This window comes from Cucurbita pepo, chromosome 9 (genome assembly GCF_057944985.1).
Source record: "Cucurbita pepo subsp. pepo isolate OVF chromosome 9, ASM5794498v1, whole genome shotgun sequence".
In the NCBI taxonomy this organism is placed as follows: domain Eukaryota; kingdom Viridiplantae; phylum Streptophyta; class Magnoliopsida; order Cucurbitales; family Cucurbitaceae; genus Cucurbita; species Cucurbita pepo.
In genome coordinates, this window is record NC_141806.1 from 14,359,162 (window position 1) to 14,383,031 (window position 23,870).

Below are 23,870 nucleotides of genomic sequence, written 5' to 3' on the forward strand. Positions count from 1 at the left end.
AGAAAATATGTGTTAATACAACACCCTAACACTCATTTTAGAAAGAGAACTAGATTTTTTCTTATTATCTCGTATTCATCGAGTATTTAGACCGGTCTATGTGCAACTTCATTAAATTGATGGGATAACACTATTTAGTCCAATAACATTTGATTGTCATAAAATTTGTAAATGAGACGTTTGAACGTCTCTTTTCTCATATGCTCAAAAGCTACTATGCATGGAAATCTTCTATCTTCTCGAGAGTCTCATTTACACATTTTCCAAAGTATTTCTAAATTGTTTCCAAATGAAGAGGTTTAAAAGAGCATTTGTAAGCTCATTAAAACTTGGTACCAAAAATAAACTGTAACTGTTAGGAAGAAGAAATTGCCAAGAATTTTCTACTACCCACCCTATTACTTGCTTTCCAACATTCTGAGATCATCAGCATAGAAAAAAATGCTCCTTATATATCTATATCTATATATATCAATATATATATACACACACACAGTCAGAACAAGGTAATACATTACAGGCTTCCAACTTGCTGTCCAAGGGATTATTTGGTTGCATTCTTTGTTATGGCTGTATCATTGGGAAAAACTTCATAAATTAGAGCCACCACTTTTTGAACTTTATATATTTTAACGTTATTTTGGCCTTTTGGGCGAATTCTCAACTCATTAGGGTAGGATACAACCACTTCAAAATGTACCAAAATTTCTCATTTCATTCTTCTTTTGCAGCCAATCACTGAAAGGTCTCTCCTAAAAACAATTAGAGTTGGGAGATTTCACCTACCCACCTAATGTTCAAAGGTTCAAACTGTTTAGGTGATTCAAGCATTAGTCGAGAGAGAAAGAAGAGGAACTGTTGATCAAGAAAGTCATATTAGCTATACTCGACCAAATACACCTTTTTTTTAATCACTGGGTAGAGACTCAAAGCTAGTTAGGCTGAAAAATTTGTAGAAGAATCGGTTTGATTAATCTTTTAAATTGATGTTGATAGAATATAATATTTGGGGAAATTTTGAATTCAAACAGTGCAATGTTACTAAGTTTATTCAGAAGGTTAGGCAACCCTGTAGGGCCAATGAAACTCAAATTTCAAATGGAGTAGATGCAATATACTTGCAAGATTGGACCATTTGAATTTTCTAATGCAATATTTCAACATTCATGAACAGGCAAAATAATAATATAATCATACATAAATCTTTTGTCAAGTAAAACACATCTCCCTAAAAAACGTGCTAAATCAAAATTATTCCACTAAACTAAATTATATAGGGCGTTAGCTTCGATCGCCTATTCACACGGGACAACAAGACTCTACCACATTTGACATATCCATCTTTAAAAGAGTCAACATAACGACCTCCATCGTTTTCGTAGGCCTAGTCGGGCTTGAAGCGCCCTATACTAGCGATTCATTGATCCTCATTAATCTCGATGTGCCTTCCGTCCCCGAGCCTCCATCTGTAACAAACTAGTCTGAGGCTGCTCATTTCTTAGATAACCTTAACATTATTACTTTACAAACAACAAGATAAACTCATACCAACCCAATTCAATTTTGGGTCTTGATTTTTTCACAAGTTCTTTGATTGAAATGACAAGAGGATATCTAGGAAGTTGACAAATTAAACAAAACTATATGGAACTTTATGCAAAGCTTGTAAATAGGATGATAATTTCATGTTAAAATGCAATAAGAATCAATAATATTTCAGTAGCCAAGCACCTAATCTTCATATCAATAATTAAACAACAACCAATTGACATTGCCCATACGATATCAGCAGCAATTAACCCCACTCACACACCAACCCCCACAACTTTAAAAGGATTCACAAACTGTGCCAAATGACAGCACAATTTGAGTTCAAAGTGAGCAAAAAGTGCAACTTTGTGTAGTATATAGATTGTTAGCTAACTTGGTGACAATGGGGAGCCTCAGCCAGCAATGTGGGATGCTGTTGATATTCATAAGCATCTTCCTAGCTGGTTTTGTGTCATTTAGCTTTGCTTCTCCTGTCATTAAACGCTTTGAGTTTAACGTAAGCTCGATGAAGAAACCGTTTTTTTTTTTTTTTTTTTTTTTTTTTTTTTTTGGCTCTAAGAACATATGAACATCCTTGTGGTTATTGACATTACTCTGCCATTTCAACTCAAAAGTGTGATGATTTTGTTTCCTATAAGGTGGAGTGGAAGAAAGTGAGAAGGTTGGGCCATACAAAGCAACTTCTAACTGTGAATGGACAGTATCCAGGGCCAACCATTGCAGTTCATGAAGGTGATACTGTTCGAATCAAGGTCAACAATTGCATGAATGAAAATACAACCATTCATTGGTAAGTTTCAAACATGCTATACGCTCTAAATATAGAACAAAGCATTCTTTGCCAAACAACATTACACGTTTAGAACTCAATTTCGGCTTTTCCCTCCACGAGATGAGCCTATAAATAAGCAAATTTACACATAAAAAAGTTGACTTTTCCACTCTAAGCTAAACAAGTTCAATCCATAACAAATCTGATGATTTGCAGGCATGGGGTGAAGCAACTAAGAACAGGATGGGCAGATGGTCCAGCTTACATAACACAGTGTCCTATCAGAGCTGGTGAATCATACACATACAAGTTCTCAGTGAATGATCAAAGAGGGACTCTATGGTGGCATGCACATTATTCATGGCAACGAGCTTCTGTGTATGGTGCCTTCATCATTTACCCTCGCATGCCTTACCCATTATCCTCTTCTCCCATTGAAGCTGAGATTCCTATTCTCTTTGGTAAGTCTCGCTAGTCTCGAGTGAGTTTGGGATGACTTTAGAAAGAATAAAATATGCTTTTAACCCGTTTAAACACTTCTCAAACCAATCAAAATTTGATTGTGACTTGGTTTAATGATCAAAAGTGATTTTGAAAATTCTTAAACAGAGAACATTAGTGTTTCTCCCTAGCTCATAGAAGAAGTGTTTGTTGAGGATTGTTGGAAAATAAGTCCCACATCGGCTAACTAAAGGGTTGATCATGCGTTTATAAGTAAGAAATACATCTCCATTGGTATGAGGCCTTTTGGGGATACCAAAAGCAAAGCCATGAGAGCCTATGCTCAAAGTGGACAATATCATACCATTGTGGAGGTTCGTGGCTTATAACAGGTATCAAAGTCATGCCCTTAACTTAGCCATGTCAATATAATCCTCAAATGTCGAACAAAGAAGTTGTCAACTTCGAAGGAGTAGTCAAAAGTAACTCAAGTGTCGAAAAAAGGGTGTACTTTGTTCGAGGGCTCCAGAGAAGAAGTCGAGCCTCGATTAAGGGGACGAAGGTGTAGTCAAAAGTGACTCAAGTGTCGAACAAAAGATGTACTTTGTTCGAGAACTCTAGAGAAGGATTCGTAGTTTTTAACCGGGTTTTCATTTAAAAGTTTCTCTATCGAATAATCATTCCAAACCAATCCTTCATTGTTTCAGTACTTTTAGATGCTTTGGTTTGATGGGTTTTCATAAAAGTTCATGATCTATAATCTGTGATGATTAGTTCTTCAGTTTTTACTTCACAAACACAGGTGAATGGTGGAATGGAGATGTGGAAGAAGTTGAAAACGAGATGTTGAAACATGGAGGAGGGCCTAACGTTTCTGATGCCTACACCATAAATGGCTTACCAGGACCTCTATATCCTTCCTCTACCAAAGGTAAATCCAACACTTCCACTACCAAAACTTCTCATTTGTAAACATAATTTTCAATCATCACAACAATCAATCAATGCAGACACATTCATTTCAACAGTAGAAAGGGGGAAAACTTACCTGCTGAGAGTCATCAATGCAGCACTCAACAATGAACTTTTCTTCGCCATAGCCAATCACACATTGACAGTGGTGGAAGTTGATGCTGCATACACAAAGCCCTTCAATACCACAGCCATTATGATAGCTCCTGGCCAAACCACCACTCTCCTGCTCAATACAGATCAAGTTCCAGAGCACTCTCAAATGTTCCCAATGGCTATCACACCCTATGTAACTTCAATTTTCCCCTTCAACAATTCCACCTCTATTGGCTTCTTGAGATACAACAGCACAAAAATCAAGAAATTTAGCTCAAAAGTACCTGAAAACCTCCCAGAAATGAAGGATACTGCCTTTGCTACGGCATTTTTGAACAAACTCCGCAGCCTTGGATCTCCTATGTACCCATGTAATGTTCCTAAAACAGTTCATAAAAGAGTTGTCATAACTATAAGCCTCAACCTTCAAGATTGCCCATCTGGGAAATCTTGCCAGGGTTTGAACGGGAAGAGCTTCTTTGCTTCTATGAACAATCAATCCTTCGTTCGTCCGGCTTTGTCCATATTGGAATCTCATTACAGAAACACGGCTACTAAGACGTACTCTTCCGATTTTCCAGAAAAACCTCCTAAGGTTTATGATTACACGGGTGCGAACCCATTGACGAACAACATGAACGCAAAATTTGGAACTAGGGTTTTGGAAGTTGCATACGGGACAGATTTGGAAATCGTGTTTCAGGGGACAAGTTTTTTGAATGTGGAGAATCATCCAATTCATGTTCATGGGCACAATTTCTTCGTTGTCGGCAGAGGATTTGGGAATTTCAATGTGGCCAGGGATCCGGCGAAGTATAATCTCGTCGATCCGCCGGAGAGAAACACAGTAGCGGTGTCGACCGGAGGCTGGGCGGCCATCAGAATCAGGGCGAACAATCCAGGAGCTTGGTTTATACATTGTCATCTTGAAGAACATACCTCTTGGGGTCTTGCAATGGGACTCATCGTTCGAAATGGAGTCGGCGAATCAAAATCTCTGCTTCCTCCTCCTAAGGATCTTCCTCTCTGCTAGAACAATTCACGAACTTATTAGATTTAACTTATAAAATATTTTTAAAAATTCAAGAATTAAATAAATAAATTTAAAAGTTTAAAGAACTAAATTGGTATATGCTTTTTCATCTTCATTGTACACATTCTTCCCAAACTTTTTGGGATATGGTTCGATGTAGTTTGTAGCATAACGAGTGGTACACGCTATTTTCGAGTTTCAGATCTTAGGATCGATCGTTGTTAAAGTCAAATAATCGTTTAGTTGTAACGTAAGTCTATCACTTCTTCCACTTTTGAGTGAGTTTGATCGGTAATTTAGATTACCGTCACTTGATGAAGCTTAACTCCACCATACATCATAGGATTGATCGTTATTAAAGTCAAATAATCACTCGGGTACAGCGAAAGCAAGCCATAGAAAGGTCTTGTACTCGTTGTTCGTATAATTTTATCCCAAGCCCACTACTAACAGATTTTGTCTTTGGCCCGTTATGATATGATAAGGAATCACTACAAGGGGAGTAAGATTCGAATTACATTGTTGATCGAACATCTCAAGGCAAGAACATTGTTTGAGATTCGAATCACTCCACAAGCAAGATCGATCATGTCTAGCTTGAATGATTCTTGTTGATCAAATATCTCAAGGCAAGAACACTTGATTGAGATTCGAATCACTCCGCAAGCAAGATTGATCCTGTCGAGCTTAAATGATTCTACATGCAACCTAAACTACAACGAAGAAACTTAGCCATGTGCTCAAGAAAAGAAAAGCCTCCTTTAAATATATTTTCCACGGAGGTTTCTTTTACTGTATTTTCCAAGTCTCCTTACAAATACAGCATGGCTTTGTATAACCTCAAAATTAAACTACTGACCATTCCAAGAGTTGTAACAACCATACTTAATGACCATAATTAACCATGATGTAATTGTAACCAAGTAAATTAAAAGTTTAAAATACATCAATCAAATACAATAACTCTAAATTACTCTAAATTAATCCACCCAAAATTTATAACATGAAACTTCATTCTTCCTCAACGTGACATGAATTGAAATATCTTTTGATAATTTCAACAATATTTTTTTCACATCTTCATTGAAGCATATTGTATGATTGATGTCTCTTGGTTCATATCACATTACATATCATTGTTACTAATGGTATCCATGTTAGAAACTGGGCGATGTGCCAGAAAGGACGTTGGCCCTCAAAAGGAGTGGATTGTGAGATCTCATATTAGTTGGAGAGAGGAACGAAACCTTCCATGGAAATCTCTTCCTAGCGCTGTGAGATCTCATATTAGCTGGAGATGGAAATAAAACATTCCTTGTAAGTATATGGAAACCTCTACTTAGCATATGCGTTTTAAAACCGTAAAGCTAATAGCAATACGTAACTGCCTAATATCTGTTAGCAGTGAACTTGGACCGTTACAAAGTTAAATTTGGTCTACCACTTGTAACTCCTCTAGAAAACGAAAACAAAAACGAAAACGACAATGAAAGATGTCGATATACGTACATACCGAGGTGCATGTACATGTATATATATATATATATATATAGATATATATATATATTAGAAATTTTATGAATGTGTGTGGAAAAAGAAGTGCATGGAGGGAATCCTGCAGGGAATAAGAACAATAGTTTGTCACCATTTGTTCGGCCCCAAACAAGCAGACAAACAAGTCTTTGGCTTTTGCTTTAACAATCTGTGGACCTTCCATAACCATATTAAAGCCTTCAACTTCAAACTCATACCGCTCATGCTGCCATGTGCCCAAACATAGCAGAGCTGGCCTCACATCTGTACGATTCTAGTGATGCACTTGGACAAATTATTCAATGAGGTCGATACCTATAAATCATTGAGTATTGTAGTTTCTATCTAACGGGGTAAAATTGTCAATGTTAACTTAGTTGTAGCGGTCTCTTCGATAATTTTTCACGTAGCTTGTTAATGGCGGATTCCTTTCTTGAAAAGATTTATCTAGGTCTTGGGTCTATGTGTTAGTGTGAGATCTCACGTCGAGAAACGAAACATTCTTTATAAGGATGTGGAAACCTCTCTTGGGAGAGAGATCTCACATCGATTGAAGAGGGAAATGAAACATTTCTTATAAGGACATGGAAACATCTCCCTAGGGGAGAGAGACATTTTAAAACAATGAGGCTGACCGCGGACCAAAGCGAACAATATCTATTAGTGGTGTGCTTGAGCTGTTATAAATAGTAATAGAGCCCGTCACCAGGACTAATTGGAGTAGGGGTTGGGCTGTTACAAATGGTAATAGAGCCCGTCACCAGAACAAATTGGAGTAAGGCTTGGGCTATTACAAATGGTAATAGAGCCCGTCACCAGGACTAATTGGAGTAGGGCTTGGGCTGTTACAAATGGTAATGGTAATAGAGCCCGTCACCCGGACTAATTGGAGTAGGGATTGGGCTGTTGCAAATGGTAATAGAGCCCGTCACTAGAACTAATTGGAGTAGGGCTTGGACTGTTACAAATGGTAATGATAATAGAGCTCGTCACCGGGACTAATTGGAGTAGGATCATGAATTGGAGTAGGGTCATGTTTTAGAATTGTGAGGCTTTCTACTGGACCAAAGTGGACAATTTCTACCGGCAATGGACTTTCTAGTCATTTTATTAAGTCCAAATTTCACTCATAAAATTGGTCACACACTTAGTTTGTTATTCACGGGCTAGTTAAAGAGAGGTTCTAGTTACTTTGGATATCATGTCATTGTAGTGGCACGTGAACCACTAAATAGGGGCGGTCTTCACCCATCGATGGCTTGTGGAATATAAGTGCATCCAAGCACAACACAATCAAAAGGGTCCGTAATATAATAGAACCGTTAGTGATGTTATCAAGAAAGGGTAAGAACTATCACGACCATAAAACATAGAAACACACATACATATATATATAGGATCGACACAGAGTAATTAAAACACAAACACGAGAGTGAAGAGAGGTGAAGGGAAGAAGCATAGCTGCTTAGGACTTCCCTTCGCTGTATACTCTTTCTTATTCTTACACATACTTTTATATATTATTATTATTATGCATTATAGATACATCCATACAGATGGATGATGTGGCGACGGGTGACGGGTGGGTATTGCACTCACGCTGCGGAGGCAACCTTCTTGGCAGCAGGCTCCTTCTGGGCATTGAAATAGGTAGCAGCGATGGGGAGGCCGAGTTCGAGGTGGGTTGCAAAGTGGCGAGTGTTGAAGTTGGCTCGGGTGGCTGGCTGCTCGATCATTCCAATAGGGCGCTTCTGCTTGAACAGCAACAGGATGTAGCGGTGAATTCCGATGGGTGGACAAGGCCCCGTGTACGACAAGATCTCCCTTCCTGCAACATACACCACCACACAACACAACACAACACAACACTATTATATGTTCTATGTTCTGTTGGGTCACATAAACAAGTGGCACAAACCCCACCTACACGTGTTCATCTTCATATTCTTCTTAACACATCAACTCCTCCTCCTACGTGTGGATGAAGTTACTAAAACTAACTAAAGGGTGTGTGTTCTTCGAATCCAAGCTACAACATTAGTGTTTTAGTCCTCGGTTCTTGAGTTCAATCGAGAATACATTTTCTTGGATGATGTTGTTGGAGTTTGTTACTAAATCTCTAAGCTTAAAATGAGGGGAAAAGAGAGAGATAAAAATAGTGGTTTTGATTTACTTTTAGAGGAAGCATGCGTAATTAATAAGCATCATATTCCTTGACAAGGATGGATGTATACATAAAGTAAGCATGCACACATGGATGCATGTATGTATGTATGTATGTGTGGAACCTACCCATGCATGCCAACTTAGCTTCTTCCCAAAAAAAAAAAAAAAAACAAAGGGTGTGAGCCTTTTTGTTTTTTGGTCCAAGTTGTTGTGCTTGGAAGCTTGTGAATCATGAAAAATGTAAGAAATCGATTAGAAATTTTAAATAAAAGGAAGATTTTTTTATGTTTTATACCTAAGCTCACATTTCCAGTTCCAGGGATGTCCACAACGATCCTGTTCATGACATGCAACAAACAAGCTATATAAGCAATCTCAACAAACAAGCTATATAAGCAATCTAAGATACGAAGATATAACCGTTTAAGCATGGTAGATTATAAACAAAGCAAAATTAGATATCTATGAGCAAAACTAACCAGTGCACCCACTCTCTCATGTAGGGCTCACTCGGGCTCGGAGCATCCGGGTCAACCATCACCTAGAAGCCACAAACATTCCAAATGATGGAATTAAGGACATGCATGCACAATACACGAAGCGTCTGTGGATACTTAAAAAAGACATTTCAAATTGAGGCTAAATCAAGAAAAGAAGGAGATAAAAGAGAGCGTAAGAGAGAAACCAGAGTGTAAAAGTCGGAGAGATTAAGAGAACTCATAAGGATCCTGGGAGGATCATCGGTGAGAGAAGGCCTAAGGTTGCAGCCATTAGTGACATGCTTGGAGTTGTAGTAGACCGACATGGTAGCCGAGGGCACAAACATGTCGACCACATCGCCGATGACTCGCTCCACCACCAAAGGGTCCACATAGGACGCCATGGAAAAGGACAGAAAAAGGCACTGAAATTGAAAGGGAGCTGAATTTGGTGGCGATTAGGGTGATGGGGTTTGAAGTGAAGGGGGGAAGTGGGGTTTATATAGATACAAATTTGGTAATGTCTATGGCTTTGGCGATGGAAATGGTGGTGGGATTTGTGAAGCCATGGGACATGCACAGGCTCACGTAAATAATACAGCTCCAGTATTCTACACGTGTGAGGCTGGCCTCGTGGTAGAACCACCATCCCTTTGTTTTTTCTACCCACGTGCCAGCATGTCCTCCATCAGTTACAACACTACCTCTTTTAAGGGTCAACTTTACAAAATAAAAAAAATAATAACCGAGGGATGAAATTTCAATAATTACTATGCTTCCTATGGTAAAACTACTCCACACATTGTGTCAATTTGGTTAAATAATTTTTCCAAATTGCAATTTTAGCTTAGAATTTTTTTTACTTTGGGTTATTTACATACATGAACTTTGAACTTTAAAGAATATTTAATAGAATTGTTGAATTTTAATTTTATAATTTGAGTGTAAATCTCTTGCTCTTCGAAGGAGTAATTCGTACTCGTTCTTGAAGAGACTTTTTTCTTGTGGGTGTTTGCGAAAATTAACTTGATACTCGGTGATGATATCTTTGCACAACAATGAAAAAGAATCTAATGATGGGACATCAATATAAGGTTAAATTCTTGAATCTTGAGTCTCGAGCCTTGTGATTTTCATAGGCTTTCGATCATTTCAAATTTTAACCCTTCTACCTTCAACTAAATTACGAGTTTACCCTCTCTCAATTTCATCCCACGGTTCTTATAAGGCAGCCAGACCGGGTTTTCTTGTAATTTGACACTGAAAGGAGGTGGTAACTGTAACTGACGGCGGTAATGCTGGCACGTGGGTAGAAAAAACAAAGGGATGGTGGTTCTACCACGAGGCCAGCCTCACACGTGTAGAATACTGGAGCTGTATTATTTACGTGAGCCTGTGCATGTCCCATGGCTTCACAAATCCCACCACCATTTCCATCGCCAAAGCCATAGACATTACCAAATTTGTATCTATATAAACCCCACTTCCCCCCTTCACTTCAAACCCCATCACCCTAATCGCCACCAAATTCAGCTCCCTTTCAATTTCAGTGCCTTTTTCTGTCCTTTTCCATGGCGTCCTATGTGGACCCTTTGGTGGTGGAGCGAGTCATCGGCGATGTGGTCGACATGTTTGTGCCCTCGGCTACCATGTCGGTCTACTACAACTCCAAGCATGTCACTAATGGCTGCAACCTTAGGCCTTCTCTCACCGATGATCCTCCCAGGATCCTTATGAGTTCTCTTAATCTCTCCGACTTTTACACTCTGGTTTCTCTCTTACGCTCTCTTTTATCTCCTTCTTTTCTTGATTTAGCCTCAATTTGAAATGTCTTTTTTAAGTATCCACAGACGCTTCGTGTATTGTGCATGCATGTCCTTAATTCCATCATTTGGAATGTTTGTGGCTTCTAGGTGATGGTTGACCCGGATGCTCCGAGCCCGAGTGAGCCCTACATGAGAGAGTGGGTGCACTGGTTAGTTTTGCTCATAGATATCTAATTTTGCTTTGTTTATAATCTACCATGCTTAAACGGTTATATCTTCGTATCTTAGATTGCTTATATAGCTTGTTTGTTGAGATTGCTTATATAGCTTGTTTGTTGCATGTCATGAACAGGATCGTTGTGGACATCCCTGGAACTGGAAATGTGAGCTTAGGTATAAAACATAAAAAAATCTTCCTTTTATTTAAAATTTCTAATCGATTTCTTACATTTTTCATGATTCACAAGCTTCCAAGCACAACAACTTGGACCAAAAAACAAAAAGGCTCACACCCTTTGTTTTTTTTTTTTTTTTGGGAAGAAGCTAAGTTGGCATGCATGGTTAGGTTCCACACATACATACATACATACATACATGCATCCATGTGTGCATGCTTACTTTATGTATACATCCATCCTTGTCAAGGAATATGATGCTTATTAATTACGCATGCTTCCTCTAAAAGTAAATCAAAACCACTATTTTTATCTCTCTCTTTTCCCCTCATTTTAAGCTTAGAGATTTAGTAACAAACTCCAACAACATCATCCAAGAAAATGTATTCTTGATTGAACTCAAGAACCGAGGACTAAAACACTAATGTTGTAGCTTGGATTCGAAGAACACACACCCTTTAGTTAGTTTTAGTAACTTCATCCACACGTAGGAGGAGGAGTTGATGTGTTAAGAAGAATATGAAGATGAACACGTGTAGGTGGGGTTTGTGCCACTTGTTTATGTGACCCAACAGAACATAGAACATATAATAATAGTGTTGTGTTGTGTTGTGTTGTGTGGTGGTGTATGTTGCAGGAAGGGAGATCTTGTCGTACACGGGGCCTTGTCCACCCATCGGAATTCACCGCTACATCCTGTTGCTGTTCAAGCAGAAGCGCCCTATTGGAATGATCGAGCAGCCAGCCACCCGAGCCAACTTCAACACTCGCCACTTTGCAACCCACCTCGAACTCGGCCTCCCCATCGCTGCTACCTATTTCAATGCCCAGAAGGAGCCTGCTGCCAAGAAGGTTGCCTCCGCAGCGTGAGTGCAATACCCACCCGTCACCCGTCGCCACATCATCCATCTGTATGGATGTATCTATAATGCATAATAATAATAATATATAAAAGTATGTGTAAGAATAAGAAAGAGTATACAGCGAAGGGAAGTCCTAAGCAGCTATGCTTCTTCCCTTCACCTCTCTTCACTCTCGTGTTTGTGTTTTAATTACTCTGTGTCGATCCTATATATATATGTATGTGTGTTTCTATGTTTTATGGTCGTGATAGTTCTTACCCTTTCTTGATAACATCACTAACGGTTCTATTATATTACGGACCCTTTTGATTGTGTTGTGCTTGGATGCACTTATATTCCACAAGCCATCGATGGGTGAAGACAGCCCCTATTCGGTGGTTCACGTGCCACTACAATGACATGGTATCTAAAGTGACTAGAACCTGTCTTTAACCAGTTCGTGAGTAACAAGAAGCCACGATAATACAATCTTCGATCAAAAGAGCAACCCAATTCCATTGTTGAAGTACCATGTTGTCACTTTTAGATAGTAGTTTGATTAGAAAGTAGTAGTTCAATGCTCACCCTTTTAAAGGGACTACATAGTACCCCTAGAATCAACTTCTACAAATGCTATCATACTCGACAAAATAAAAGAAGGCAATCGCCGATGGTGCTAAGGCCATCGGGTATTTTTCTTAGTCGTTGCTTGACAACAATGAACGGAGGTTGGACTATACATCGAGATTTACATTTGCATATCCATCTTTCAACTACAAAATTTTTGTTCTTCATTAGCTTTCATATTGAATCTATTTTCATGAATCTTTCAATGAAATAGGATAAACTCTAATCTAAAGTAATATGCGAGCGTATTGAGTACGATATCCAATCTATTTGATGTAGAGTTTGAACAACGTGAATAATACTCTATTGAGTAAGATACCCGACAATTCAATATATTGATGTGATGTCGGGCTCAATGCTTTTCGATGCTCGAGTGAATCCTTAGATTAGAGTGATGTGAGCTGCGTTGGAGTATTTTGTTTTTTTGTTTTTTTTTTAATTTACAATTTTATGTGATTAAATTAAATGTCGATACAATTTAAATTTATAATTTTAAATGTTAACTAAATCGTAAATTATTTAAAAAAATAAAAAAAAATAAAAAAACGGAGAAAACCCATTTCTTCTGTGGAGGCGGCTGAAGAAACTCAAGCTTCTCGCACTTGAGCTTCTGTGAATCTGAAACTTCTAAGCTCAGTTGCTCGCTGTGGTGGCTATGGCGATTAACAACAATAACGGGGATTTCCTAATGCTCGAAGCTCCACCGCAACCGCCGCAACCAGCGTGGCGTGTTTCTGCAGATGCGGAGGTAATCGACGCCTTGGCCTACATCGAAGACGACTATGTAGACCCTAGCAGAGGTCGATCGCTTAGTGGAGGAAGAGATGCGGCGTAGCTCCAAGAGACCGGCCGACTTTCTCAAAGACTTGCCTTCTGTTCCTAAGTTCAAATTTGACGTAAGTTAGGTTCCGATTTCCTTTCCCGCCGGAGTTTTCCTCTAGGTTATGCACTTATAGTTCCACCTGATTCGAAAGAACAAATTATTATTGTTTTCACTGGATATATTTGATTGAAAGTTGCTAATGCTGAATTTGGAACTGTTTATAGAAGCCTCATTTGCTGGTTCTGTTTTGAAACATCCTCCATAATGTTTACTCGAAAACAAGGTCGAGAAAATCAAATTAAAAATCAATCAATGAATTAGAATGCCGAATTTTGTTTATCCGGAAGCCAGAGAATGACTATAAGATCCACAACTTGATCTTCTTTGATTTATTTTACCATTACTTAGGATAATTCTTGCAAATGTTACAAAATAGGATAATGTTGACGATAGTTAGTTTGGACTCAGGATCATCCAATGCTTGCCAGAGAGTATGAACGTGTAAGAGCTGGGAGGCCTCCCGTGCCTCTCGATGTTGCAAGATACAAATTGGAGACGCCAGCTCCAAATAAAAAGAATGTATTTCTTGGAAGCAGACACTTCAGAAAGCTCAATGCTTACTACGTCATCAAGTGCTGAGGTGAAGTTTTGATATGTTTTTTATTGTTCTAGGCACTTGAGATTTGTATTTCGAAAATTTTAATTTTATGGAGAACAGTTAGAGTTGGCTGCTTGAACTCATACTGGTCCTGGAATTCCTGCAATACCACGACATCATGTGTTGGACTACAGTTAGAGTCACCACTGGCTGATATTGTCCTATTTGGACTTTCCCTTCCGGGCTTCCCCTTAACGTTTTAAAACGCGTCTGCTAGGGGGAGGTTTCCACACCCGTTAAAGAGTATTTTGTTCTACTCCCCAACCGATGTGGGATCTCACAGTTGGTAATGTTGGGTTTCCACACCGCAACTATATTATTCTCATCTGAATTGAATTGATTCATTGATTCATTGATCAAGGACTTTATTATTGTTAATTGCTTATCTTTGTACATTGGTGAACGCATTGCAATCCTTACTTTTGAGTACATTAGTCAGAAGAAATGAAACATCCAGATGCATTTGCTGCTGTCTATGGCTCTTTCTTTCATTAATGCCTATGTGCTCTTTCTTAGAACTCAAGGACATGGGAGTACAACTTATAAAATAGATCCTGTACAAGTAAGGTCCTGCCTAGGTGCCCTTGAATGTTGCATCCATGCTAGAAACTTTATGTTTGAGGAGGTTATCACTTCACGTTATTTAAGATTGTAAATACCCGAGAACTTTATATTTGGGATCTTCATGATATAATGACAATGAGATTCTGCATGCCCCTGCAACATAAAAGTCGGTGTCTCTCTTTTGGTTAGACATTCCAACTTTCACTTGCTTGTTGTCACATTATCTGAGGCAAGGGCCGTTTCTATCAAAACTAAAAACCATTGCATGACAGGCATTAGCTTTATAGAACACTTGGCCACATTTATATATGTCATTTCTTAATGTAGTAAGCAAGAAACTACATCTGACCAACTTGACCATATATGATTGTTACTTATATTGTCTTGTTACTGTCAGAATGCAACAATTAGCTCAAGAACAGAATGAGAAGATGGAAAATGTTAACCGCGAAAGAAAATTCCATCAAGTGACTAACATCCCTGTAATTCATATTATTAGTATAAGCTAGAGGTCAATTCTTTGGAATAGTTGGTTGATTTTTTATGCAATGGTCAGCAAAACGCTGCATCTGAGCTTCATGTTTTGTCCACACAATGGAAGGAACTTTTGACAGAAAAATATTGAAATCCAAGTGGCATCCTCTCAAATAGAGGGTCAAATCCAGGATGTAAGGAGAGAGGCAGAAAAAAAGTAATCTTGCATTTTTCTATTTGATCTCTTTTAGTCACACACGTGTTTGGCATATTTAGAACTGATCTGTGGGTTATGATTTCAGAGGCTTGAATTTGGAAGTCAATGTGGAGAATGGTTCTGTTTCCCTACCAGTGTCATAAGGTATGCTTTGGATGTCATCTCTTGTTTGCCTTTCTATTCCTTATTATGTTCTAAGGATCTATCTCCAGTCTCCAAAATCACATGTTAACCATATACGTGCATGCACCCGTGTTCGTTTCAATTTTGATTTTCAGTAATCTCATGGTGTAACTCAGAGTTGAGATGAATTCTATTGAACCATTGAAGTGCTCATGTGTTGCCTTTCCCTTCTCTCCCCATCTCTACCTTTCACCATCATATGAGAAAGCTCAGTTTATAAGGACAGAAAACTCAACCATAAGAATGTGTCTGATCTTTTTTTTTTTTTTTTTTTTTTTTTTTTTTTTTTTTTTTTTTTTTTTTTTTCTTTCTTTCTTTCTTTTGTGTTAGGATTGCACAACAACGCACACACTCGATCTAGATGAACACAAAGAACAAGAGAGAGAAAATACAAACACTCGATTTAGATGAACACAAAGAACAAAAGAGAAAATACAAGGAGGAATATTGGCTAAAAGTTTATATTGATGACTTCAGGTATGTACAGCAAGAGAGAATACAGAGAATATCAAAAGTACATTTTCAAAGCTCTGCCTAAAGGATTATATATATGGTTCAGTTTACTGTATATAGTTTTATCATATATAACTTTATACTATAGTTTTATCATATATAACTTTATACTGTATATAACTATTTAAATAGTGAATGGGAGCATCCTAACCATGGTTTTTGCTGCTCAAAACTAGAGACTGCGGACATCTTTTGTTGCTCTTAGCATATGCCTATATGGAAGATGAGTTGGGTTTATGGGAGAAGATTGGTTGCTCGTTTTCGAAATACAGTTGCTTCTGCTAACCACGTTATTGGGTAACTCTCTGGTTTATATATATATAATGTTTTGTGGATAAATTATTGAACTACCAAAATGTCAATCAAATGGATAATATTTGATGACAATTCAAATTCTTTTGATATAAACTAAGGTACCACAGAGAATTATTTGCTTTGTTCAATAATTGACTCTTGCTTAGATTACGTGTTCGAAGTTTAGTTTTGTTTAATAATAGTCTTCGTTGAATCTCTAAATTCTTACATATGATTTAAAATTTATATTGAGTAGGTCCCGTCCATAAAAATGTCAATTGAGTTAAGATTGTTGTCTAATGGAATTCCCCATTATAATGTTATTTCAATTCTTATGTGATGAAACAAAATATTCAAATTTCAATTTTTTTTAGAAATAAATTATGTTCAAAGACCTATTAAACTCAAACTTTGAAAACTAAAGAATTATTAAAATTAAAGCTAAATTAATATATATATATATATATATATATATATATATATATATATATATAGTCTCATAATATTAATAAACTTTTAATAATATTTCAAAAATACACTTTAACAATAAAAAATGCATTAATATCTTTGATCTTTTCTTCAAAATTTGAAATATAACACTTCCCAATAAAAACATTATATTTATAATTAACATTGGTTATCTCCCTTATTATTTTATGTTGCTTAAAAAGTTCATTCATATTTTAAGATTATTTTTAAAATCTTAATAAAACTTTAAAAGGGTTGTTAAAGTTCAAAACAATTTAAGGGTCAAAAGTTTTTAAAATAATTTTATAATTTTAAAGGTTTTTTAGAGATACTTTAGAAATTCTTTTTGAGTTTTAAACGTCCCATTAAAACTTTTAAAATTTTAAAATATGTTTTAAATATAATACAAATTTCAAGGATATTTCAATAATTATTCATAATATAAAGCTGTTCGAAAGCAATTTAGGTTGTGTTTATATTAAAATTTCAATTTCCATTAAATTATATATTTTCTAATAACCCTTACTTTATTACATATAGAATAATACTAAACATTTAATTAAAATTATATAGAAAATTAGAAATAATTCAAAATACTACTGTCATCATAAACAATATACTTATAGTAGAATCAATTTTTAATCCATATTACAACTAATTTAAATAAACAATAACACAAACTAAGTCATGTATGCCGAAATATTCTACACCTACATTATTAATTTCAAGTTCTTTTTTTACAATTTCCAAGTAAATAAGGATCAAATGAAAATTTCAAAATTAAAGTGCAAAAATTTGCATACAAATATAATGTTGTCATGTATTATCATCATATGAATGTATAGGAATTTGTATCCCAAACTATTAACAAAAAAAAAAAAAAACTTGAAAGAAATAATTCAAAGTTCATCTTCTTCAAAGTTGCAGCCCTAAAAAGGATGTCCAGAAACATCAAACAGCAACCAAGCAACAACATCGTACTCCCAACACTAAAGAACAAATGAACGTCCCATAGATCCCATACCATTCTAATGAAAACAGATCATGAAAAACAGCCCTTCACTACCTGCAAAGATCAACCCTTCAATCCAAAACAAAAGTTAAGCAAAGTCTATCAAAATCAAAGGAGAAAATCAAGACATAAAAGGGTTAGCTGAGAATGAACATGAACAAACAAAAGTTAATATTGATTATTAGAGAGAATATGTAGAGCTCCCTTCAATCCAAACAAGGGTGTAACCAAACAGGCGATGAAGCTCCTGAGATATGCAAGCCACAGGCCTATGAGAAGCTCAATCAAATAGGGGCTGTGGGATCCATAGTTCAGCAGCTCAATCACCCTGCCATAACCCTCTATTGGACTTCAAGGAGCTCTGCCTTTAACCCTAATTACTACCATAAAAAGATCAGATCTTTACACCAGACTCTCCATATTTCAAAAATCTAAGAACAACCCAGATAAGAAATCCAAAAACCCAATTAAGATCAAGTGGATTTAGCTTCATATGAGAAACAACCGAACTTGGTCAAGAACTAAATAAGAAAATAACGACCCGTTTATGCAAATAAGCTCCATGTATCAAAAATCTAAAAAGAACCCATTAAAGAAAACCAAAAACCCAGTTAAGATCAAATGGATTTAGCTTAGCATGAGGAAAAAATCGAACTTGGTCAAGAAACTCATAAGAAAAAAATGACCCATTTAAGCAAATAAGCTCCATGTTTCAAAAAAGTAAGAAGAACCCATGAAAGAACCCCAAAAACCCAGTTGAGATCATATGGACTTAGCTTGATACGAGAAAGAGCCGAAGGTGGTCAAAGACCATGGAAGGAAAAAGATAACCCGTTTGAGCCCTAGAGCTCCATGGGAGGTGATAAAAGAGGAAAGGAGGTGATAGAAGAGAAGAGATAGGAGAAGAGGCATGGAGAAAAAGGGTTGAAGTTGAAAGGAAAGGGAAAGGGCATTAAAATTATATAGAGGAAATGAGGAATAGAGAAGGGATAAAAAAATAGTGGAAATGGTGTTGTGGGGTTAGGCAAAAGCTAGCCTGTTTTCTTGCTCCTACCACGGAAATATCTCGGGATGCTCCTTCTTAAGATTCCCCATTACTTCTATTTTTACATTTTTTTTATTTTCACGTCAGGTTTCATCTAATGAACTATGTTTTGATCGATAACTATTTAGAATCGTTCTTCTAGATTTGGTATTGCATTCGTAGCATACGCATTAAGACAGTGTTTTACTTTTAGATATTCTGTTAGTCACTGTGCCTCAATGAACTCTCGAGAGAATAATAAGGGAATCTCATATATCGAAGATGATATAATAATAGTGTTCACTTTAGGGTAAGCTCGTGGAATAAAATGGATGAGAAGGATGATGATACGGGAGGTGAAAATTAATGTGGAGGAAAAGAAATGGAAGTTGAGCTAGCACTCTATAATTTGAGTAGTGTCTTCTCAACCGTGCAATGGCAACTCGATAATTAATGGAATCATTAAAGCATGTACATATCATCAATTGTCCTAAGGGTAAGTTTTAATTGTTGAATTCATTGTTACAACTAGGCAAAAACTCAAAATTAGGGTTTCGAACGGGTTTTCTTTTTCTAGTTACTGTAAAATTGGGTAGGTTCATACTCGTTCATACAATTGAAGAGTAATTTTACGTGTTGATATACGTAATTCAACGATGGAATTGTATTTTGAGTGGAATAGGTAATCTGCCGAGAAAAAGAACTCGATTTTGTTATAAATAGTTCAGATTTGACTCTATTGTTGGAAGCTCGAAATTTGAATACGAGCGCATACATGTACCTTCCCCTATCGGGGGACATAAGCAATAAACGAGCTATGCATCTATTTTAGTTTGGACAATTCATCAACAAAGAATGTCGAATGGAGGTCTAAGTGAGTTGGATGAAGAGAACGGACTCCGTCCTCAACCTTCCCCAAGTCAACCTCAAACCCACACATTGTGATCAATTATTTATGCTTACCAACACTGTTTAAAGAACTCGCTAACATGAAATATTATCATATCGAACGATTTACAAATATAAAAGTAAATCATTTTAGTATATCCCACGTGCCGTAATGAATTATTTATAGTTATCAACACTATTTAATACACTTGATAACAACATATTTTTATATCAATCAACTTACAAGCACGATAGTCGATTGTACATAATTTTAGCATAACAAACCTACGTGTCGTGATCAATTATTAATAGTTATCAAACATTATTTAAAACGCTTAGCTTACCAGACTGTTTAAATCAAACAAAACAACCAAATTTAATGTCTGTAACATGAAAAAAACACAGCTAGAAACCTTAATAAATGCAAAAATTGAGAGATATGGTGGAAGAGATTGGACAGTGTAGGCCAAATAATGGGTCACTGTGCTTCTTTCCTCGTTAGCAAACAAAGCTCATGTACTTGTTCATCACCATGCTTTCTCTAAGTACAAAATTCCCACTTTTTAAGTCCCAACATCACATGCTCAATGCACCTCTTTCTTTCTTCTTTGCCCTCCCACAACATTCACCCAAGGACATTCTTATTAAATACATCTAAACCATAAATAAACATACCCGAGATCAATCCAATCGAATGCACGTTTAAGCTTACGACTCTTCTATCTAATTCAAAAGATACGGGTCGTTGATTCTTATTCATAGAAGAACAATAATGGAAGCTCGCAGGTACGTGACATTCGGGTAAATGAAAATAAATAAATGGTTCATGACCAAGTCTGACTTGGAATGACCCTGAGAATAAGATGATCAGGTGCACCTTCTTTTTTCGAGAAATTTTCAAGAAAATACGTGAGTGATAAAAGATGTACTAAAAGATTTTGTGTTGAATTGTTGGAATAGTCTTCAGTCTTAGAATCACGTCAAGCAAGTAAGTAGGTAACGTGGTTATGTCGAGGAAAAACGTCAAGACCCTTATTGTCGTAAAGATTAAATATTAATTAAAAAAAAAAAGGAAAATGTTTTAATTTTAAAAAATAAATTATTTATTTATTTGGAAAATGTTTTGATTTTTGTACTTTAGGCGATATTAAATGCACGGCATCTTTCCAACGGACAAAAGCTCGTGACAATTTGTCAAACTTCGTGTAACGGGAGGAATCAAAAACCATTGACACGAGAACCGAGATTTAAATCTCGAGATCTCAAAATATCGTGAGACGATATGATATGACGTGTTAATGCTGAGATGATTCGCGTGGCCACGTGTACCTGGCGAAGTTGAAGAGATGAATGAATGGCCATTTCTGACCTAATTTGTTTTTTTCTTTTTTTTTTATTTTATTTTTTTTATTTTAAAATATTATCTCTTCGAGTACACCGAAAAGAGACATTTGAATTGACAACACCTGCCCCTGGTCTTTTTCCCTGGCCCCACATTCCCATTCGCGCACGTTATCAGTCTCCCCTTTTTATCCATTATTCTACGCCGATCACGACTTAACGTGAGCATGGAGCCAAATTTCGTCCCTCTCGGGGGTGATGATTCTCTGCGGTCGTTCGCACCGGCTTTCCGTGTTCTCGGGCAGTGGATTTTTGCTGGAAGATTGTGCAAGATATAAAATCTCACCTAATTTTTTTTTAATATTTTACACATTTTATTGTTTTTTAATAAATAAAAAAAAACAGAGAAATTTAAAATAGGGTGATGACGTGGTTGGGTTTGAGTGGGAGTGGGTTTGTGGTAACGGGTGTAGAGGAACGAGCCCACCAAATCTAGGGCTAGATCTCAAGGTGTACGAAGATGATAATATTACCAGTCCGTTACCTGACATTCTTTACCTCTTGTCTAAATTTTCCGCCACGTGGGAATTTCCAGTCAAACCGATGGAACGATGGGTGTACAGTTCGTAATAAATGACCCACACTTTCCACAAAATGAGCTGGATGCACGTCTACTGTCGGCCTCGTTAATTTTTATTCCCCTTTTTTACTTTAGTAAAAGTAAATAATTAAATTACTAAATTTCACCTCATGAACTATTTTTAAATTACCAATTTACAAAAATAAGTAAATAAGTATATAACTTTCGAAGTGAATAAGGAGAGTCCGACCTGCCGGATTCGAACCGGCGACCCCGCTCTACCATCTGAGCTAAGGTCGGCCATTCATCCATTATTATCAAAATGTGTAAAGTTTATTGACATAATTTTTTTAGTAAATTTTAATATATAAATATAAATATTAAAATGTATTAAAGCATATAAATTAGAATAAATATATTAAGGAGATTCCAACCTTCCAGACTCAAACCAGCTAAAGATGACTATTTGGGTTTTTCCAACTACAGTCTTCCGCTCTACCATCTGAGCTAAGATCACCCATTAAGACATAATTTTTTAGTAAATTTTAATATACGAGTATAAATATTAAAATGTATTAAAGCATGTAAATTACAATAAGTAAAAACAAAGAGACTCCAACCTGCCGGATTCGAACCAACGACCTAAGGATGACTATTGGGTTTTTCCAACTACAGTCCTCCGCTCTACCATCTGAGCTAAGGTTGGTCATTGACCCATTATTATCAAAATGCGAAAAGTTTATTGACATAATTTTTTAATACATTTTAATATATATTAAAATGTATTAAAGCATGTAAATTACAATAAGTAAACGAAGGGAGTCCAACCTGCCGGATTTGAACCAGCGACCTAAGGATGACTATTTGATTTTTCCAACTACAGTCCTCCGCTCTACCATCTGAGCTAAGGTCGGTCATTGACCCATTATTATCAAAATGCGAAAAGTTTATTGACATAATTATTTAGTAAATTTTAATATATAAGTGTAAATATTGAAATGTATTAAAGCATGTAAAATAAAATAAGGAGAGTCCGACCTATCGGATTCGAACCAGTGACCTAAGGATGACTATTTGTAATTTTCCAACTACAGTGTTCTACCATATAAGTTAAGGTCGGCCATTGACCCATTATTATCAAAATGGGTAAAGTTTATTGACATAATTTTTTAGTAAATTTTAATATATGAATATAAATATTAAAATATATTAAAGCATATAAATTAAGGAGATTCCGACCTGCCGGATTCAAACCAACGACCTAAGGATGACTATTTGGGATTTTCCAACTACAGTCCTCCGCTCTACCATCTGAGCTAAGGTCGGCCATTGACCCATTATTATCAAAACGTGTAAAGTTTATTGACATAAAGTTTTAGTAATTTTTAATATACGAGTATAAATTTTAAAATGTATTAAAGCATGTATATTACAATAAGTAAATAAGGAGAGTCCGACCTAACGGCTTCAAAGCAGCGACCTAAAGATGGCTATTTGGAATTTTCCAACTACAGTGCGATTATCTGAAATTACTTTGAAATTACTTTGATTGTAAATTTGGTATGCATCCTTTCTTAATTTTAAGTATTCAATTTATGATATTAAATTGTCACATATATATTCAAGTTTATCATTTAATTTCATCAAATTAAGAGCTCAAATAGTAAAACGGAGATTAAAAAGTTCTCAAAACAGATTAAATGTATTCAAATAAATTTGTTGACACGTGTATATTCATATTCCCAATTTACCCTTCTTTGTGACACAAGTTGGGCCTCTGGAAATGTCGGGAGTTAAACTTGGGCCTGGATGTGGGTGTTCGACCGTTCATCTGACATGGTTGTGGGCTTGTTTGATTCATGAGATGGGTTTGGGCCTGGGCTTCAGGCCCATGACAGTTTTTGTGACCCAACTTTGGGATGAATGGTTGCATAAATAAAGCAATAAAAAATGGGATTGACAAAAAAAAAAAAAAAAATGTATATTTTTATCCAATAAATCCACACAAAAAAAAAAAAAAAAACCTTAAAATATATCTAAATTAAAATTAAATTTTTATTTTAAAAATTATAGATTCAAATTTACTGACTTAAATGGTCGTACTCTTGACTTCTAAATTCTGTCTATAACTTATTTTTAATGGATCTCTATGTATTTA

The 23,870-nt window shown here is 36.3% G+C and overlaps 3 protein-coding genes, 1 long non-coding RNA gene, 3 other non-coding genes and 1 pseudogene across 8 annotated transcripts; 3 read left to right on the plus strand and 5 right to left on the minus strand.

Moving 5' to 3' along the window:
- Nucleotides 1-1,115: 1,115 nt before the first annotated feature.
- On the minus strand, nucleotides 1,116-3,953 carry LOC147791342 (uncharacterized). Its single transcript, XR_015422375.1, has 2 exons — nucleotides 3,813-3,953; nucleotides 1,116-1,466 (listed from the first exon to the last, which is right to left on the minus strand). It is a non-coding gene; the product is annotated as an uncharacterized LOC147791342 (long non-coding RNA).
- On the plus strand, nucleotides 1,916-5,065 carry LAC1 (laccase 1). Its single transcript, XM_087126761.1, has 5 exons — nucleotides 1,916-2,047; nucleotides 2,190-2,341; nucleotides 2,540-2,784; nucleotides 3,567-3,695; nucleotides 3,775-5,065. Exons 1-5 carry the CDS (start codon nucleotides 1,934-1,936, stop codon nucleotides 4,863-4,865), a joined length of 1,731 nt encoding a protein of 576 aa, XP_086982887.1. The 5' UTR covers nucleotides 1,916-1,933; the 3' UTR covers nucleotides 4,866-5,065.
- A 2,698-nt stretch (nucleotides 5,066-7,763) lies between these two features.
- Nucleotides 7,764-9,534, minus strand: LOC111801966 (protein MOTHER of FT and TFL1). The gene is made up of 4 exons (XM_023686216.2): nucleotides 9,250-9,534; nucleotides 9,044-9,105; nucleotides 8,860-8,900; nucleotides 7,764-8,226 (listed from the first exon to the last, which is right to left on the minus strand). Exons 1-4 carry the CDS (start codon nucleotides 9,445-9,447, stop codon nucleotides 7,994-7,996), a joined length of 534 nt encoding a protein of 177 aa, XP_023541984.2. The 5' UTR covers nucleotides 9,448-9,534; the 3' UTR covers nucleotides 7,764-7,993.
- Nucleotides 9,535-10,527: 993 nt separating this feature from the next.
- LOC147791343 (protein MOTHER of FT and TFL1-like) lies at nucleotides 10,528-12,304 on the plus strand. The gene is made up of 4 exons (XM_087126701.1): nucleotides 10,528-10,812; nucleotides 10,957-11,018; nucleotides 11,162-11,202; nucleotides 11,842-12,304. Exons 1-4 carry the CDS (start codon nucleotides 10,615-10,617, stop codon nucleotides 12,072-12,074), a joined length of 534 nt encoding a protein of 177 aa, XP_086982827.1. The 5' UTR covers nucleotides 10,528-10,614; the 3' UTR covers nucleotides 12,075-12,304.
- A 907-nt stretch (nucleotides 12,305-13,211) lies between these two features.
- LOC111802717 (pre-mRNA-splicing factor SPF27 homolog) lies at nucleotides 13,212-16,551 on the plus strand (annotated as a pseudogene). The gene is made up of 6 exons (XR_015422353.1): nucleotides 13,212-13,569; nucleotides 13,965-14,128; nucleotides 15,054-15,185; nucleotides 15,275-15,409; nucleotides 15,495-15,553; nucleotides 15,923-16,551. The product of XR_015422353.1 is annotated as a pre-mRNA-splicing factor SPF27 homolog (transcript).
- Nucleotides 16,552-22,326: 5,775 nt separating this feature from the next.
- TRNAY-GUA (transfer RNA tyrosine (anticodon GUA)) lies at nucleotides 22,327-22,418 on the minus strand. The gene is given in 2 exon segments: nucleotides 22,327-22,362; nucleotides 22,382-22,418. It is a non-coding gene; the product is annotated as a tRNA-Tyr (tRNA).
- A 116-nt stretch (nucleotides 22,419-22,534) lies between these two features.
- TRNAY-GUA (transfer RNA tyrosine (anticodon GUA)) lies at nucleotides 22,535-22,626 on the minus strand. Its single transcript is given in 2 exon segments — nucleotides 22,535-22,570; nucleotides 22,590-22,626. It is a non-coding gene; the product is annotated as a tRNA-Tyr (tRNA).
- Nucleotides 22,627-22,945: 319 nt separating this feature from the next.
- Nucleotides 22,946-23,038, minus strand: TRNAY-GUA (transfer RNA tyrosine (anticodon GUA)). The gene is made up of 2 exons: nucleotides 23,002-23,038; nucleotides 22,946-22,981 (listed from the first exon to the last, which is right to left on the minus strand). It is a non-coding gene; the product is annotated as a tRNA-Tyr (tRNA).
- Nucleotides 23,039-23,870: the final 832 nt, after the last annotated feature.

What these genes read in the sequence shown, in the direction of transcription:
- LAC1 (XM_087126761.1), top strand. Translation starts at nt 1,934, where the DNA reads ATGGGGAGCCTCAGCCAGCAATGTGGGATGCTGTTGATATTCATAAGC. An exon ending in TTAAACGCTTTGAGTTTAAC is followed by an intron (nt 2,048 to 2,189) that starts GTAAGCTCGATG and finishes GTTTCCTATAAG; the next exon opens with GTGGAGTGGAAGAAAGTGAG. An exon ending in GAAAATACAACCATTCATTG is followed by an intron (nt 2,342 to 2,539) that starts GTAAGTTTCAAA and finishes GATGATTTGCAG; the next exon opens with GCATGGGGTGAAGCAACTAA.
- LOC111801966 (XM_023686216.2), bottom strand. Translation starts at nt 9,447, where the DNA reads ATGGCGTCCTATGTGGACCCTTTGGTGGTGGAGCGAGTCATCGGCGAT. An exon ending in TCTCCGACTTTTACACTCTG is followed by an intron (nt 9,106 to 9,249) that starts GTTTCTCTCTTA and finishes TGTGGCTTCTAG; the next exon opens with GTGATGGTTGACCCGGATGC. An exon ending in ATGAGAGAGTGGGTGCACTG is followed by an intron (nt 8,901 to 9,043) that starts GTTAGTTTTGCT and finishes TGTCATGAACAG; the next exon opens with GATCGTTGTGGACATCCCTG.
- LOC147791343 (XM_087126701.1), top strand. Translation starts at nt 10,615, where the DNA reads ATGGCGTCCTATGTGGACCCTTTGGTGGTGGAGCGAGTCATCGGCGAT. An exon ending in TCTCCGACTTTTACACTCTG is followed by an intron (nt 10,813 to 10,956) that starts GTTTCTCTCTTA and finishes TGTGGCTTCTAG; the next exon opens with GTGATGGTTGACCCGGATGC. An exon ending in AACTGGAAATGTGAGCTTAG is followed by an intron (nt 11,203 to 11,841) that starts GTATAAAACATA and finishes TGTATGTTGCAG; the next exon opens with GAAGGGAGATCTTGTCGTAC.